The 19,085-nt window shown below is 41.1% G+C and overlaps 1 protein-coding gene across 2 annotated transcripts in view; it reads right to left on the bottom strand.

Moving 5' to 3' along the window:
- LOC118397886 (anoctamin-1-like) overlaps positions 1-19,085 on the bottom strand; it is a 121,407-nt gene that overhangs the window by 25,475 nt on the left and 76,847 nt on the right. For both annotated transcript variants that reach the window (XM_052466320.1, XM_052466319.1), the window contains 5 exons: positions 12,713-12,873; positions 6,093-6,175; positions 4,905-4,976; positions 3,071-3,145; positions 2,562-2,763 (listed from right to left, as the gene is read on the bottom strand). In XM_052466320.1, coding sequence (XP_052322280.1) covers positions 2,562-2,763; positions 3,071-3,145; positions 4,905-4,976; positions 6,093-6,175; positions 12,713-12,873 — 593 coding nt within the window. The remainder of the gene's footprint in view (positions 1-2,561; positions 2,764-3,070; positions 3,146-4,904; positions 4,977-6,092; positions 6,176-12,712; positions 12,874-19,085) is intronic.

Genomic DNA, 19,085 nt, shown 5'->3' with positions numbered 1-19,085 from the left:
TATCACTGTTGGGAATGTGAATACGGTCAGCACAACGACAATATCACTGTTGGGAATGTGAATACGGTCAGCACAACGACAATATCACTGTTGGGAATGTGAATACGGTCAGCACAACGACAATATCACTGTTGGGAATGTGAATACGGTCAGCACAACGACAATATCACTGTTGGGAATGTGAATACGGTCAGCACAACAACAATATCACTGTTGGGAATGTGAATACGGTCAGCACAACAACAATATCACTGTTGGGAATGTGAATACGGTCAGCACAACGACAATATCACTGTTGGGAATGTGAATACGGTCAGCACAACTACAATATCACTGTTGGGAATGTGAATACGGTCAGCACAACTACAATATCACTGTTGGGAATGTGAATACGGTCAGCACAACGACAATGGCCAGAGTCCTAGAGAAACATACAATAAGGAGGAAGCAGTTGTACACTTCACTCTTTGAGAGAAACGGTGAACGTGTGAAAGAACTCTGGTATCAATATGTCCAGGTAAGTTGTCTGTTCAATAACCAAACATACACCGATATGCATAATGTCAAGTACTGTGGATTTACTGTATTTTAGAGTAACGGAGGTGGAAGCAAGGAAAACTGCACATACATTGGTCTTTGTGGAGGAAGCTGGATTCAACCTGGCTCTGATTCAACCCCACTCTGCTGCAGTCACAGACTGGTTGACTACACATTCCAGGATGTCAGTACTATTCCTGCCTCCATACTCCCCCTTCCTGAACCCCATAGAGGAGTTCCTCTCTGCGTGGAGGTGGAAGGTTTATGACCAACATCCACATGACCAGATGCTGGATGCCATGAATGCGGGGTGTGGAGACACTTCTCCTGAAGACTGACAGGGTGTGGAGACACTTCTCCTGAAGACTGACAGGGTGTGGAGACAATTTTCCTGAAGACTGACAGGGTGTGGAGACACTTCTCCTGGAGACTGACAGGGTGTGGAGACACTTCTCCTGAAGACTGCCAGGGTGTGGAGACACTTCTCCTGGAGACTGACAGGGTGTGGAGGAGACTGACAGGGTGTTCTTTTCCTGAAGACTGGAAGACTGCCAGGGTGTGGAGACAATTTTCCTGAAGACTGACAGGGTGTGTGGAGACACTTCTCCTGAAGACTGACAGGGTGTGGAGACACTTTTCCTGAAGACTGGCAGGGTGTGGAGATACTTCTCCTGAAGACTGACAGGGTGTGGAGACACTTCTCCTGAAGACTGACAGGGTGCGGAGACACTTCTCCTGAAGACTGCCAGGGTTGGATTAGACATTCCAGAAGATACTTTCCACGATGCATCGCCAGAGAAGACATAAGATGTGATGTTGATAAGAACTTGTGGCCAAATGTAGGAGAGAGGGAGAACTAGAACCCCCACAGTACTGTACAGTATGAGTGATTATACTAGACATGTTGATGAGAACTAGAACCCTCACAGTACTGTACAGTATGAGTGATTATACTAGACATGTTGATGAGAACTAGAACCCTCACAGTACTGTACAGTATGAGTGATTATACTATACATGTTGATGAGAACTTGAACCCTCACAGTGCTGTACAGTATGAGTTATTATACTATACATGTTGATGAGAACTAGAACCCTCACAGTGCTGTACAGTATGAGTGATTATACTAGACATGTTTTTGTTGTAATTATTATTGCAGCCCTGTAATTTCAGGGATGAGTATTTTGTTTCAACTTTATTTTTCACAATTAAATTACTATATGAAAAGATATAGAGAAAATGAAGGCTATTGAAGCGAATTGCTGCATTTCTGATTCATTCTTGTTATGTACTATACTACAGTCAATAGAGTGAAAAGGTGTTATTCTTATTCTATAATGAAATACTGATTCATGTGAAATCTTTCAAACTTCAAAGAGAAGTTCATCATTTATGTAATGCAGCAATTCAATGTATGTAATATGTTTTTTAGGTCAATGTGTTATGAGTGACACTGTGTGCTTTCTGAGTGAGAATTGTTGCCAATGTTATGGTCGAACAAGCTTATTTTGAGACATCTATGAAGTGGTTTGAGTGAGTTTTGGAGGTGAGATGAACTGTTTGGCCAAGATGCATGTTGGTAATGCAGACTGTGTGAAGAGTTTTGAAAAAGTGGCTTCAGTATTGACCGATGCCTGTTAGCAATTGAAAAAAACTGTAATGGGTCTTTGGCTGCTGTTGCGCTAGGAGTTCACACAAGTTGTCAGACTGATCTAGGCCAGTGATTAAAGGAACACAAAAAGCCTCTTCCTGATAGCTACATGTAGGAACCGTCTTTAAAAGTGCTATAACATTATCACATTGAATTAGATTGTTGCACATACCTAGGATGGTGAGCCAGTGGAAGACAGTTCCGTGTCTGTGTGTGTGTGTGTGTGTGTGTGTGTGTGTGTGTGTGTGTGTGTGTGTGTGTGTGTGTGTGTGTGTGTGTGTGTGTGTGTGTGTGTGTGTGTGTGTGTGTGTGTGTGTGTGTGTGTGTGTGTGTGTGTGTGTGTGTGTGTGCTATATTGTCAGACTAACGTACCGAGGACAGTGAGCCAGCGGGCGACAGCTCCGTACACCTCATCTAGGATCAGAATGACCACCAGGTTGATGATGGCAGCGGTGGTTTTGACCGTCAGACGGACGTTGGACCGCGTGGTGGGGTTGTTGCTCATGTGCAGCGCTGTCTTGGTGGATATCCGGTAAAGGATGACTCCGAACACTATGGCAAACGTTACCCCGATCTGAAACGGAGAGAGGAGACGGGGAGCAATGGTAAGGTCACCATTGATTTATTCGGGCTGGAGTCCTTTTTCAAAGTCACTTCAATTGTTTAGGAATCATCTGTAACACTCTTAAGAAGCCTTCTCAATTTCAAGAGAACAATCTGAGGCATTGACAGAGAAGTGTTTTTTCTGCTGAATTACAACCTAAAAGTCCTGCTACAGTACATCTTAAACTGATAGTTTAAACTACACTTTTAAAATCCAGTTGAATAAAGTATCTAAAATACTTCTGAGCAGCTTACATCTTAATATGTGTTGGACTCACCATCAAAAGCATCATGACTACGTTGGTCATGTACGCTGGTAACCGGTCTTTGCACGTCAGCTTTTCTTTTTCTGTCTAAAAGAGGGGCAAACATATTCAGACCTGTCGAGTTACAACCAAGTGTATTGTAACTGTTTGTATGTGAAAATGAACATGATCTGTGAGCAGAAGAATCCAAACAGCGATGGACGGACAGGGGAAAAGCTGGTGTTTTGATGCTGACACGGCCACAACACAGATATAAACATTTCATACACTGACAGTTGTAGTGTTCTCATAGTTCATTCACTATCTTTCAGGCATTCATTAAGTCATTCTCAGCATTCTTTATGCAGCAAATCTCAGTCAGAACATGGTTGCCCCTGAAACAGCACCCTATTCCCTAAATAGTGAGCTACTTTTGACCAGAGCCCTGGTCAAAAGTAGTGCACTATATAGGGAATATGGTGTCATTGTAGACACTGCCATGTCAATAATCTTCCAGAAACCATTTGGAACAGAACAGGCGAACATGCTGTCTATGGCCGGGGTATTCAACCTGGGTCTGCAGCCCCCTAGGGGTCCATAGAGGTAATGCAGGGAGTCCGCATTAACGCATTACTTTTTGTTAAAAGAAATAGAAAAAAAAGTCGAAAAAAAGATTTGTATTTTATTTTAATGTAGCATTTCAATATAGCAAAAACAGAATAAACTAACTTTTAATTACCTAGAGTAGAAAAGAGGAGAAAATCATTTTCCTGATGTCAACTCCTAATGTTCTCTAGCACATCGGAGCTATTTACACTCACTCAAGTGTCTCTCATAGGCTTTGTGCCGCTGGCTACTGGTAAGCTTTTTGGACTTGGACATTATTTTTTACATGGCTAAACTTTGTTTAAACAGTTAAACATCTTCCCTTAGTGAAAATGTTAGAGTTTACACTTCCGCTGCCTGTGGTCCACAGGCTGGAAAAGGTTGAAGACCCCTGGTCTATGGAACTACAAGAAAACAAACGACACTGGCTCAATCTCACTGCCAAAACATTACAACATGCACCAAGCACTAGCACTACGAAAAAATCAGATCTGAAGAATCTAATCACAGAAAGAAAAATCAACCAATCAAACAGCTGTCAAGAAGAAATGGAAGAGGAGGTTGTAACATCAGCTCTGTAAAAGGTGACGGCGAGCAGAGGTGTGTGGGTGGATCTCAGGAAGAGTGCTATCTACAGTATGTGAAATGGACTGATGTGTCAAGTCCCAGGCTTAATCCAAAATACTACATTTGTGGAAATGTTGTGTGCATAATCAATCGTGTACTTCACAGAAAAAAAGAGCACTGTCGTCTCTATTCATTAAATTAGACCCGACAGGGTGAGTGGGATGATTAGGGCTTGTCTTGGCAGACTTCCATAGTGCAGTGTGTGTGGGATAGGTGTGGATGGGAGGTGAGGACACTGAAAGTACCAGTTTTAGCCATGGCAGATTGAACTGTTTGCTTCCATTTGTTTGTGGTTTCTTCTGCTATCTCTGTAGGGTTCTGACAGCCAGAAGACATAAACACAGTAACCCAGGAGAACCGCAAAACAAAAAGATCACAAGAAGGGGAAACCCACTAGTCATGTAAAGGACTGTCACCAGACTGTAGTCTTTAGTCTAACACCCATATCATATATGTACCATACCATGCAATCCATCTACCACTGTAAAGGATTCATTATCATTTTGTAAGAGACACACACTTTCCAAACATCCAGACTAAAGAAGAGACTGCAAATTAAATCGCAAGAACTAAACCAGCAACATAAAATCTAAATGGCTAGCTATAGTAAAAATCCAGAATAACCCATCAGTACCTTCTGTGTCTTGTGTTCTTTCTTCAGGGACTTCTGCATGACTCGGAGCTCGTACTCAGCTCGTGGGTGGTCCTGAGGAGCGAATAGAGACAGAGGCTCTTAAAAATGTATGGACACTGACTGGTACACTCATAAAATACTCCCATCAGGTGCAGGGTTTAATATAGCTGTCACTGTCCACCCTAGTGGAGAGTCCTTGTGACAACAGACTTGGTGTTGAGGTGAGAAGGTTATATAGCCCAGTCAAGTTCTACAGTACAGAGTGGGTAGAATATTTTCAAAGACTACAGTTGACTACAATCGCTGGTCCCCTATTTCTACTGAGATGGTTAGAGGGCTGCAGTGGCTGCTGGTCTCCTGCAGCATGAATCTTTGTAGAGGAGATAGGTCAGGGAGACAGAAAGAGACAGAGAAAGGGCTGGTTAGGCCAGGAGATCGTGGGTGGGGCAGCTGAACCTGACATCCGACTCACAGGAGACAGGATGGTACAGGTGCTGTGAGCAAGCCAGAAGCAGTGAGCATTAGGGTTGCAAAATTCCCAGGTTTTCCAGCAATCCTGGTTGGAAGTTGCAGAATTGTGCAACGCTAGTGTGCATTCAGAGAAAGAGTGGTGGTTCAATGAGTAGTGGTGGTTTGTGGGTAGTGGTGGTTTGTGGTGCTTTAGGAGGGCGAGGTGGTGTCCGTGGACAGTCTGAGGAAGAAGAGCCAGTGTGGGGGTAGCAAAGCCAGACGGTGATTGAGGGGAAAAAATATATAGATTTTGTGTAAAATGAAATGTTTCAAACCTTCAGCTCTTCCTGTTGATACCCACGGGGGAAAGAGGAGGACAAGATAGTTACAAAATACCTCAACCTTTAAATATTTTTGGGAAAATGGACTTGAAGTAAAAAATATAATATTTATTTCCATCTACTGTGCCAGTTATTGTTGTGTCTCCAAACAAGACAACGCTGAGGAGAACTGGAATCTAGTTATACACCATTTTCTCTTCTATTCAGTTTCCCATGGCTACTGATGGAATTAGGAATAATAAACTATTGTGTGGAGGAAATGTTAGTGGGCAGGAAGAACAGCATTGTAAAACATGAACTCATCATCTCTCAGCATTATTTGGGACAGTCCACAGTATGGTGCTCCCATTTCCAAACAAATAGAAGTGTCATTCAAGACTAACAGGAGAGCACTCACCTCCTCCTCCTCGAAGCCTGTCAGATCCCATTCATAGTTGAGACGCATCTGTCTTCTCTTCCAGTGCTCCATGAACATCGCAGCTGCACAACCCAACACAGTTACGACTTCTGTTAAGAGCCCCTTGAACGCATGAACAACATCATTCTCAGTATCAACAAGATTGTCAGTCCTTGGATCGAGAGTGACTAGTACGAATTTAATCCCTCAGCTGTATACCAAAACAAGTGATGGAGCTGCTGTTTTGTTGTTTTTCAAATCCAAGATTGTAGCATTGAAGATATTACAGTTTGGTAACCATTTACATGACATGTATCTCCATAAAGCATTTGTTTTCATTCAGTTGTTTAAATTTCAACATTGGGCAGATTATGTAGAAAGTTATTATTATCGAGAGAGGTGCATGTGGAAATGACTTATCAGTTACCTTGGCAGTCCAATTATGGTTCCCCCGACCATGATGATTATGTGCGTGTGGCGTAATAAATGTGCTAAAATTAGGATTGCAGCTATCAATTATTAAATGTATAATGAGAAAAAAATGATCAATTGCCACGTGTGAGGGATGAGGAGCTAAATTTGGGGATAATTCAATGCTTGTGTAGAGATGACATGAATTGAATTCCAGGTATGTTTTAGTCTTGTGGGACAGCAGGGACGGTGGCAGGGACAGTCTATATGCAGACAGGCACCTGGGGCAACTACATGTTCTATTTTTCATCCATAAAATGCTCATCCATCAGAGTGTCTCGGGTTACTTGATGAATAGTCTCTCTACGGGACGCTCCACAAGCTGCTGTTAAAAATAAACTACCCTTGGTTCTCTGAATGAGACGTTATCACCACTATGGGACATGGGAGATAGTTTCCTATAGTGGTGACATTAGTATTTTGGGGGTATTTTATAAGTATACCCCTTACTACTCTTCTTGGGGTCCAAACAGGGTTAAAACAGTTACATCACAACATCATTAATAAAATATTACATCATGCAAGACATTATTACATCACACAATACATTATTACATCTCACAAGACATTATTACATCATACAAGACATGATTATATCATTCAAGACATTATGACATCATTACTCTAATATCACAAATGTACAATATAAAAAAGTGGCGCAGCGGTCTAAGGCACTGCATCTCAGTGCCAGAGGCGTCATTACAGTCCCTGGTTCGATTCCAGGCTGTATCACAACCGGTGGTGTTTGGGAGCCCCATAAGGCGGCGCACAATTGGCTCAGTGTCGTCCGGGTTAGGGTTAGGGTTTGGCCGCGGTAGGCCGTCATTGTAAATCAGAATGTGTTCTTAACTGACTCGCCTAGTTAAAAAAAGGATACATAAAAAAATACCACAACATTACAATGTTTTCTATCGATTATACTGCTTGCTTGAGTTACTTGATGTGGAAGAGAGTTCCATGTAGTCGTAGTACTGTGCGTTTCCCAAAGTCTGTTCTGGACAGTGAGGAGACCTCTGGTGGCATGTCTTGTGGGAATGTATGAGTGTCTGAGCTGTGTGTTAGCTGTTTGAACAGACAGTTTGGTGATTTCAAAATGTCAATCCCTCTCACAAAGACGTGTGATGTGGTCAATCTCTCCTCTACTTTGAGCCAGGAGAAATTGAGATGCATGGTATTGAAATTATAGCGCTCTGCGTACATTTAAAGACCAGCCTTGCTGCTCTGTCCTGGGCAAACTGTAATTTGCCTATGTTCTTGGTGGCACTTGACCATATAACTGGGCAGTAGTCCAGGCGGGATAAAACTAAGGCCTGGTCGACTTGTTAGGGATGCTGTTAACTACATTAGGGATGCTGATATATACATTTGTGGATAACAAAAACAGCATTCTGGTCATAACATTGACTCTGACAGGAGAGACAGGGAGGGCAGACAGGCAATTATCCAAAAATATGTCTCATATATTTACTCCAATTGGTCTGAAAATGGCTTTTCAATTCTCTATATTTCACACACTAAAGTTATTCTATTAAAACTAAATGAGGAGTTTGCATTTTTATGAGTTTGCAAAAAAGTAATCATCAGACTTGAATGTGACCCAGTATATTAATGGAATGCCTGAGGATGCTGTAAAAATGTCTTTGGAATAACTGTTTTGGCTAATTGTTAAGGTTTGTCCATGCCCTTTGAGAATAACTGTTTTGGCTAATTGTTAAGGTTTGTCCATGCCCTTTGAGAATAACTGTTTTGGCTAATTGTTAAGGTTTGTCCATGCCCTTTGAGAATAACTGTTTTGGCTAATTGTTAAGGTTTGTCCATGCCCTTTGAGAATAAGAATAACTTTGAGAATAACTGTTTTGGCTAATTGTTAAGGTTTGTCCATGCCCTTTGAGAATAACTGTTTTGGCTAATTGTTAAGGTTTGTCCATGCCCTTTGAGAATAACTGTTTTGGCTAATTGTTAAGGTTTGTCCATGCCCTTTGAGAATAACTGTTTTGGCTAATTGTTAAGGTTTGTCCATGCCCTTTGAGAATAACTGTTTTGGCTAATTGTTAAGGTTTGTCCATGCCCTTTGAGAATAACTGTTTTGGCTAATTGTTAAGGTTTGTCCATGCCCTTTGAGAATAACATATTGTATTCCAGTTGAGATTCAGTAAAACACTCATTCCTACCTCCAATAGTGAGGGACGGCAGTTGCATCATTCTTTCATAACAAAGACACAACATATTGTAACACTTGAACTGATGCCGTACTGTACACGTTAACGTCTCATCCAAACCTATCATGTCACACACACACACACACACACACACACACACACACACACACACACACACACACACACACACACACACACACACACACACACACACACACACACACACACACACACACACACACACACACACACACACACACAGGCAAATTAAACCGCAAATAAATCTTGGGTCTGAACCTGTGCCCTCATACAGAGCTCCAGTCTATTGCTTCCTGCCTTCAGTCTCAGGCCTCGCAGGCCCAGCCTCACTGTGACAATGAACAGAACAGGAACGCACCAGCAAAGAGACCATTTTTAAAGGGAAAACATGCATGGTTTAATCCACATAGTAAGACTCTGTACAGTATAGTCCACAAGGCTGAGTGGCCCACTGGACTGTCATAGAGGAGAGAGTGCCGGAAAGAGAGAAAGAGTATATTAAAGAGCCAGAAAGAGGGAAAGAACGAAAGAAAGAATAGTGGACAAAATAGTTGGAAGTGAGGAAGAGCAGACAGTATGAGTATCAGTTGGTAAGAGGGTAGCGCTAGCGGCGCCCAGGTTGAGGGTTCATTTCCTGCATTTCCCGGGATCACATACATACACACATTGAAAATGTATGCCCATAATATGATCATCAATCTATTGGACGACAGCTTGTTTTGGAAGAATGGGTGTTTACATTATCTCTCAGTAAATGTGTTTTCAATCTGTAAAATTATTGACAGTCATCTGTTTTTTGTTTTTTCTCCAGTCAACCTCCACACTAGATGGGTATTACGGGATAGATGTACCACATAAGCCCTTCACTGTATTCCAAACAATCAATAAAAGCATTTTTGTCAAATAAAGTAATTTTTCTTATGATATAGTTTTAACTGCATCATTACATAGTGTTCTATAATTCTGTTAACTGATTTCTACTTTAGATTTGGTTGCTAAGACTTTTGCCCTATTTCTTTGAGAGAACACCTCACCAAGTTCATTATCAATCCATGGAGATGGACAAACCCCAACTGGCCTTTTTCATCCTCCAGATAAATCAGCTCCCAGGGTACAGCAGAAAAATAATTTTGAAATTGCACATGATTACATTTCTATTTGTTTTCTTTTGACCACAATCCTTGGGGGTTTCTTTGGAACCTTGGTGTTCGTGGTTATGGTCACAATATTGTGGTCTGTCCAGCCCACTGGCATTGATCTGACCTTTGAGCATAGCAATGTGAGGTACCTTGATGTACATGTACACTACCTGGACAGGATGTGAGTCTATCGCAGGGCCTGACTGTATCATCTAGGTCAGGGGTGTCAAACTCAAATACCCAGTGGGCCAAAATGTAAAACCTGAACAAAGTCACGGGCCAACATTGAACAAATTAACCTTTTAATATGGACCCAAACAAGTTTTGCTTTAACATTGAATATGGAACAAGCATCGCTTATTACCATACAATATATAATTTAATAGTGGAGACATGCAAAATCGAATTTCAAATGAAAAAACACATCAATGGCATTCATTTATTAAATAAAATTTAAATAAAAATTGTATGCCTCTTTTCTATTTGCAGCCTTCTGATTTAAATACCAAAATCAACTTTTTCCACTGGCTAATAATTTTACAAATAAAATGATAATAAATCAATCAACCATTCAAGCCCATGCCTTGTAGCAAGAAAAAGTGCATAAAGAAAACGTTAATTATTGCACACTGGTCTAATCTGATGTGCCCAAGCCAGATACCTGGCATCTCTTCTTGGATGCTAGTTCATCAATGTCTGGGCTCAAGCTCTGAGCTGAAGAAATCCTCAGTATCGAGCGAAGATGTTCATCAGTCAGACGTCTCCTGTGAGTTGTTTTGGTCATCTTCATCGAGGAGAAAAGTTGCTCGCATAGATAAGTGCTGCCGAACATGGAGAGCATCTGAGCAGCTTGGGTGCGGAGCTGAGGCATTGTGTCAGGGATGAACCGTGGAAACTGTGCGGCGCCCACAGCATCATACGTTGACTTCAGCGTGTCGTTGCACTGGAGTTCAATCAGCTCCATTTGGATGTTGGTTGGTGCATTTTCCACATCAACTGCGAAGGGATTACTAAGCAGTTCAAACTTGCATTTCTGGGCATCGAAGTCGGCAAATCGCCGGCTAAACTCAGCGGCGAGAACACTGAGTCTTTCAGCAAACTGTGCGCATGGGAACACGGCGGTAGAGATCTGCGCTTTTATGGATTGGCAGCAGGGAAAATGGCAAGGGTTTCCTTGCAGCATCTGATTCTCCCACAGGCACAGTTTAGTTTTGAAGGCCCTCACTGCAGCGTACATGTCTGTGATGATGCGCCCCCGCCCCGGAAGCTGCAGGTTCAGCGCATCGAGATGGCTCGAGATGTCACAGAGAAAGGCCAGCTCACACAGGAACTTTTGCTCCCGGAGCTCTGCTGTATCCTTCCCTTTGGTTTCCAGGAATTTACATATTTCCTCACGCAGCTCGAAACATCTGTTCAGTACTTTTCCTCTGCTTAGCCATCTCACCTCTGTGTGATACGGCACGTCTGCGTATCCCGAACCACACTCCTCCAAAAAAGATTTAAACTGGCGGTGATTTAGACCTTTGGCTCTTATAAAGTTAACTACATGTGTTACTGTGGTCATAACATGTTCCATCTTTAGGGCTTTGGCACACAGTGCTTCCTGATGTATGATGCAGTGGTAAACAGTTAGCTCACCTGCACAGTTCTCTTCCCGCATCTTCTCCCGAACCATGCCCACCAGTCCACTCTTTTTACCGCACATCGCTGGCGCACCATCTGTCGTTAATCCAACGAGTTTATCCCACGGCAGCTTTATTTCAGTTACACATTTGGAAACCTCCTCAAAGATTTCCTTTCCTGTGGTTGTGCCATGCATTGATTTGAATCCTAATAGCTCCTCCGTAACACACAGATTTGAGTCCACTCCACGGATGAAGACTGAGCAGCTGAGCAGTATCAGATGCGTCGCAGCTCTCATCCACAGCGAGGGAGAACGCAACAAAATCTTTTACCTTTTCCATCAGCTGGTCATACAGATTGGTGGCAAGATCACATGTGCGATCAGCTACTGTGTTCCTGCTCAGGCTCACGTTTGAAAATGCTTGTTTTTTCTCTGGGCATACGAGGTCACAAACCTTCATCATGCACTTTTTCATGAACTCTCCCTCATTAAAGGGCCGGGCTGATTTTGCGATCTCTGCTGACACTATATAACTAGCCTTTACAGCAGCCTCGCTTTGTGATGTGGCTTTTTTAAACATATTCTGTTGTGAAACCAAACTTCTTTTCATCTCCTCTACTTTCTGGCTCCTTTGAGTCATGTCCAGGTCCTTGTATTTGTCGTGGTGTTTCGTTTCATAGTGTCGTCTAATGTTGTACTCCTTACTTACAGGCACGTTGACTCCACAAACAAGACAAACAGGTTTGTCTTTTACATATGTAAACAGATATTCTGCCTCCCACTTGTCCAGAAAGCTCCTGTTTTCTGCCTTTCTTTTCGCCATTTTTGGGAAGGGTTAGCTCGCTGACAGTTGTAGCGTCTATGTTGCTATGACTACTGTCACAGAGGAGAGAGCGTTTCTGGGTCCTGTCCTGATTGGCGCGCGAAAACAGCAGAGCATTATGGGATTCGTAGTATTAGTGGTGAATGCGCTGTATAATACCGGCGGGCCAGCTCTAGTAGTAATTTGGTATTGTCTCGCGGGCCAAATATAATTACCCCGCGGGCCAAATTTGGCCCACGGGCCAGAGTTTGACACCCATGATCTAGGTGGTTGATTATTGAGTACTGTCCCTATTAAATAAATTATACAAATAAATCAAGTTGTGCTGTTTTGTTCTGTTGTGTGGACAAGCCTCAACCTCTTACCCCAGAGGGCCATGAAGATGGAGAAGAAGACGGTGGCAGGGTTGTCAAAGAGGTGGCTGGCCCGGGCCGTCCCGCAGGCTTCCTTCAGTTTCCAGTAACTACAGGCTCTGTCACACAGCGGGCACATGGTGATGTTGTTCTTGGGGTGGCAGATCTCCATGCTGTAGAAAAGGGGGATGGGGGGAGGAAAGAGATACAACAGTCAGCCCTCTTTATCTCATTTTGTCTCCACGGATAAATTATTAGACTGTATTAGTGATTTAAATCCTTGGATGGCTCACAATTTCCTCCAGCTAAATCAAGATCGAGGTACTTATTGTTGGAGCCAAAGCACAGAGAAAGAATCTGGCTGCACATTTTTATTCACAGCCAATAAAGATCAAATACCGGGTAAAAACCTAGGTGTTATTTTAGATTCTGAATTCAATTTCAAATGACACATTAGGAATGTGACCAAAATATTGTTTTTTTTAACACCTGAGGAACATTGCCAAGGTACGGCCATTTCTCTCTCAGGCTGATACAGAGAGACTCATCCATGGTTTTATTACAAACAGGCTTGACTACTGTAATGTTCTCCTGTCTGGTCTACCCAAGTATGCCATTGGTCAACTACAAAACATACAGACCGTTCCAGCACGGGTACTGACCAAGACCAAACGGAGAGCATGCATTACAATGGTTTTAAGGTCTCTGAACTGGCTGACTGTGAGTTTTAGAATACATTTTATTTTATTGATTTTAAAATCAATCCATGATTGTGCACCCAATAAAAGATCTTTAATGACTTGTTACTTTTATCTCTTATTCTTATCCATATTTTTTTAACTGCATTGTTGGTTAAATGGCTCGTAAGTAAGCATTTCACTCTAAGGTTATGTTCGGCGCATGTGACTAATACAGTTTGATTTGATGTCAGACATGCTTTTAAGTTCTGTACCCAGTAGGTCCCTCAGGTCCTCTGGCACTGGCCTTTTAACTATCCCAAAGCCTAGGACCTGGAGAGGCAGCCTTTTAACTATCCTAAGCCTAGGACCTGGAGAGGCAGCCTTTTAACTATCCCCAAGCCTAGGACCAAGAGGCATGGAGAGGCATCCTTTAGTTATTATGCCCCCAGCCTCTGGAATAGTCTGCCAGAGAACCTGAGGGGGGGACAAAACTGTGGACAGAGATCTTAAAACACATTTCTTTAGCTTTGCTTTTCATTAGGGTCCTTTTTTTGTCATTCTTAATTTTTTAATCTTATGGTTGTTGATATTTCAGCTTTGATTTTACATTTACATTTACATTTAAGTCATTTAGCAGACGCTCTTATCCAGAGCGACTTACAAATTGGTGCATTCACCTTATGACATCCAGTGGAACAGTCATTTTACAATAGTGCATCTAAATCTTAAAAGGGGGGTGAGAAGGATTACTTATCCTATCTAGGTATTCCTTAAAGAGGTGGGGTTTAGGTATTCCTTAAAGACTTACAGGTGGGGTTTCAGGTGTCTCCAGAAGGAAGGTGGTGATTGACTCCGCTGTCCTGGCGTCGTGAGGGAGTTTGTTCCACCATTGGGGGGCCAGAGCAGCGAACAGTTTTGACTTTTCATTGTTTTTTTATTTGTTTTATCCTGTGAAGGACATTGCGTTGCATTCCATGTCTGAAATGTGCTATATAAATAAAGCTTGATTTGATTTGAGTACCACCAGTGGGTGTTACTATGCCAGCCTGTCAAGCTAGAGCAGTGGCTCCCAAACTTGGGGTCGGCACCCCATGTGGGGTCCCCTTTTAAAAAAATGTCATCCTAATTTTACTAGGCAAGTTAGTTAAGAACAAATTCTTATTTACAATGACAGCCTACACTGGTCAAACCCGGACGACGCCGGGCCAACTGTGCGCCGCCCTATGCGACTCCCAATCACAGCCAGTTGTGATGCAGCCTGGAATCGAACCAGGATGTCTGTAGTGACTCCTCTTGCACTGAGATGTAGTGCCTTAGACCGCTGCTCCACTCGGGAGCCCTGAAATAGTCATTTCCCCTATGAAAATCTGTTATTTTATCAAACAAATGAATAACTGTATCTCTTTAAATGGGAATAGAATAGAACCTTTCAGTGTCAACTAATGACCTCTTACAGTATTGGAATGTGTTTTCATCTCGTTATTATGAAGGACCAAAAATGTGGTGAATATGAACACACAGCGTTAACTAAGAAGTATAATCTATTTCCAAGTGGGGTTCCCACTATTTTCAAGTGTCAACTTAGAGTTGCATGCAGTAAAAGTTTGGGAACCCCTGAGCGAGAGTGTCTTTTGACTTCTGTAGATTTAATACGTTATACAAGTTACTGAATTCAGGGAAAATATGAATGTACACCCGCACCTCAACCCACAAGTGTTTTGAAAGAAATCTCTACGTTTGCTGAAAATACTATTCATGAACATATTTACACAATAATGTCACGGATCTGGGTTATGTAGATTAATTAGGTCTAGTCTCACGAGTGCTCCACACTGTAGACCGCTGGAGCTCAAGACTAAGTCAGATCTTAAATGTATATTCCGTTCTTGTTTTATATAACAGGTGAGTCAGGCTAACTGTAATAAGATCACATGTCTGTGGGGGATTGTGAGCAGCATGGCAGAGGATCTGGACACAGATAGCACAGTCTGTCAAACTATCCTGACGGAGATAAGAGATGTTAGCCAGGGGAGGTTCATTTCCTCATCTTGTCATCTACATCAACCAGATGTTGGACATCACAAATCCACAGAGTGATCTGGACTACATCATAAAAACGTCATTAAACTGCGTTATTTATAATGTCAGGAAGTGAAGATGATTTAAGACGTTAGTCACAAGCCAGGGAGTAGTAACAGGACAGGACAGAGCTACAGCGCAAGGCAGGTATTCTGAACTGGGAACGAGGTGATGGCTATATTAAATACTGTAGGTGATGGCTATATTGAAATACTATAGGTGATGGCTATATTAAATACTGTAGGTGATGGCTATATTAAATACTGTAGGTGATAGCTATATTAAATACTGTAGGTGATGGCTATATTAAATACTGTAGGTGATGGCTATATTAAATACTGTAGGTGATGGCTATATTAAATACTGTAGGTGATGGCTATATTAAATACTGTAGGTGATGGCTATATTAAATACTGTAGGTGATGGCTATATTAAATAATGTAGGTGATGGCTATATTAAATACTGTAGGTGATGGCTATATTAAATAATGTAGGTGATGGCTATATTAAATACTGTAGGTGATGGCTATATTAAATAATGTAGGTGAAATTAAATACTGTATGTGATGGCTATATTAAATACTGTAGGTGATGGCTATATTAAATACTGTAGGTGATGGCTATATTAAATACTAGGTGATGGGTGATGGCTATATTAAATAATGTAGGTGATGGCTATATTAAATAATGTAGGTGATGGCTATATTAAATAATGTAGGTGATGGCTATATTAAATACTGTAGGTGATGGCTATATTAAATAATGTAGGTGATGGCTATATAAAATAATGTAGGTGATGGCTATATTAAATACTGTAGGTGATGGCTATATTAAATACTGTAGGTGATGGCTATATTAAATACTGTAGGTGTCACGCCTTGGTCATTGTATTTTGTGTTTTCGTTATATGTTCCGCTCAGTACTGGGCTTCCTCTCAGTACTGGGCTTTCTCTCAGTACTGGGCTTCCCCTCAGTTCCGAGCTGCCCCTCAGTCCCGAGCTGTCCCTCAGTCCCGAGATGCCCCTCAGTCCCGAGCTGCTCCTCAGTTCTGTGGGGTTCTGGGTGAGGACTATTAGGCCATGGTCGGCGGCGAGGGTGGATTATCCCAGGACGCGAAGGGGAGGAACTAGGACATTAATGGAGTGGGGTCCACGTCCCGAGCCGGAACCGCCACCATGGACAGACGCCCACCCGGACCCTCCCTATGGTTTTGAGGTGCGTCCGGGAGTCCGCACCTTAGGGGGGGGGGGATTCTGTCATGCCTTGGTCACTGTATTTTGTGTTTTCGTTATATGTTTGGTCAGGCCAGGGTGTGACATGGGTTTATATGTTGTGGTTCGTATTGGGGTTTTTGTAATTATTGGGATTACGGCTGAGTAGGGGTGTTGCATAGGCTTGGCTGCCTGAGGCGGTTCTCAATCAGAGTCAGGTGATTCTCGTTGTCTCTGATTGGGAACCGTATTTAGGTAGCCTGGGTTTCGCTGTGTATTTCGTGGGTGATTGTTCCTGTCTCTGTGTAGTTTCACCAGATAGGCTGTAATTAGATTTCACGTTCCGTTTGTTGTTTTGTATTTTGTAATAGTTATTTCATGTATCGCTTTCTTCATTAAAGACATGAGTAACCACCACGCAGCATTTCGGTCCGACTCTCTTTCGACAAACGAAGAATGCCGTTACAGTAGGTGATGGCTATATTAAATAATGTAGGTGATGGCTATATTAAATACTGTAGGTGATGGCTATATTAAATACTGTAGGTGATGGCTATATTAAATACTGTAGGTGATGGCTATATTAAATAATGTAGGTGATGGCTATATTAAATACTGTAGGTGATGGCTATATTAAATACTGTAGGTGATGGCTATATTAAATAATGTAGGTGATGGCTATATTAAATACTGTAGGTGATGGCTATATTAAATACTGTAGGTGATGGCTATATTAAATAATGTAGGTGATGGCTATATTAAAGAATGTAGGTGATGGCTATATTAAATACTGTAGGTGATGGCTATATTAAATACTGTAGGTGATGGCTGAGGTGATGGCTATATTAAATAATGTAGGTGATGGCTATATTAAATACTGTAGGTGATGGCTATATTAAATACTGTAGGTGATGGCTATATTAAATACTGTAGGTGATGGCTATATTAAATAATGTAGGTGATGGCTATATTAAATACTGTAGGTGATGGCTATATTAAATACTGTAGGTGATGGCTATATTAAATAATGTAGGTGATGGCTATATTAAATACTGTAGGTGATGGCTATATTAAATACTGTAGGTGATGGCTATATTAAATAATGTAGGTGATGGCTATATTAAATACTGTAGGTGATGGCTATATTAAATACTGTAGGTGATGGCTATATTAAATAATGTAGGTGATGGCTATATTAAAGAATGTAGGTGATGGCTATATTAAATACTGTAGGTGATGGCTATATTAAATACTGTAGGTGATGGCTATATTAAATACTGTAGGTGATGGCTATATTAAATAATGTAGGTGATGGCTATATTAAAGAATGTAGGTGATGGCTATATTAAATACTGTAGGTGATGGCTATATTAAATACTGTAGGTGATGGCTATATTAAATACTGTAGGTGATGGCTATATTAAATAATGTAGGTGATGGCTATATTAAATACTGTAGGTGATGGCTATATTAAATACTGTAGGTGATGGCTATATTAAATAATGTAGGTGATGGCTATATTAAAGAATGTAGGTGATGGCTATATTAAATACTGTAGGTGATGGCTATATTAAATACTGTAGGTGATGGCTATATTAAATAATGTAGGTGAAATAATGTAGGTGATGGCTATATTAAATACTGTAGGTGATGGCTATATTAAATACTGTAGGTGATGGCTATATTAAATAATGTAGGTGATGGCTATATTAAAGAATGTAGGTGATGGCTATATTAAATACTGTAGGTGATGGCTATATTAAATACTGTAGGTGATGGCTATATTAAATACTGTAGGTGATGGCTATATTAAATAATGTAGGTGATGGCTATATTAAATAATGTAGGTGATGGCTATATTAAATAATGTAGGTGATGGCTATATTAAATACTGTAGGTGATGGCTATATTAAATACTGTAGGTGATGGCTATATTAAATACTGTAGGTGATGGCTATATTAAATAATGTAGGTGATGGCTATATTAAATACTGTAGGTGATGGCTATATTAAATAATGTAGGTGATGGCTATATTAAATAATGTGGGTGATATAAATGGTCTTAATAAGTATTGAATATAAACCGTTTACAGTGCCTTGCAAAAGTATTCACCCCCCTTGGTGTTTTTCCTGTTTTGTTGCATTACAACCTGTAATTTAAATATATTTTTATTTGGATTTCATGTAATGGATATACACAAAATAGTGAAATTTAAAAAAAATTACTTGTTTAAAAAAATTAAAAAAGTGGTGCATGCATGTATTCACCCCCTTTGCTATGAAGCCCCTAAAAACGATGTGATGCAACCAATTACATTCAGAAGTTACATAATTAGTTAAATAAAGTCCACCTGTGTGCATTCTAAGTGTCACATCATCTGTCACATGATCTCAGTATATATAACCCCTGTTCTG

This window comes from Oncorhynchus keta, chromosome 17 (assembly GCF_023373465.1).
Source record: "Oncorhynchus keta strain PuntledgeMale-10-30-2019 chromosome 17, Oket_V2, whole genome shotgun sequence".
NCBI classification, from domain to species: Eukaryota; Metazoa; Chordata; class Actinopteri; order Salmoniformes; family Salmonidae; genus Oncorhynchus; species Oncorhynchus keta.
Note: the sequence above shows the minus strand (reverse complement) of the source record. Positions and strands in the feature narration are given on the sequence as shown.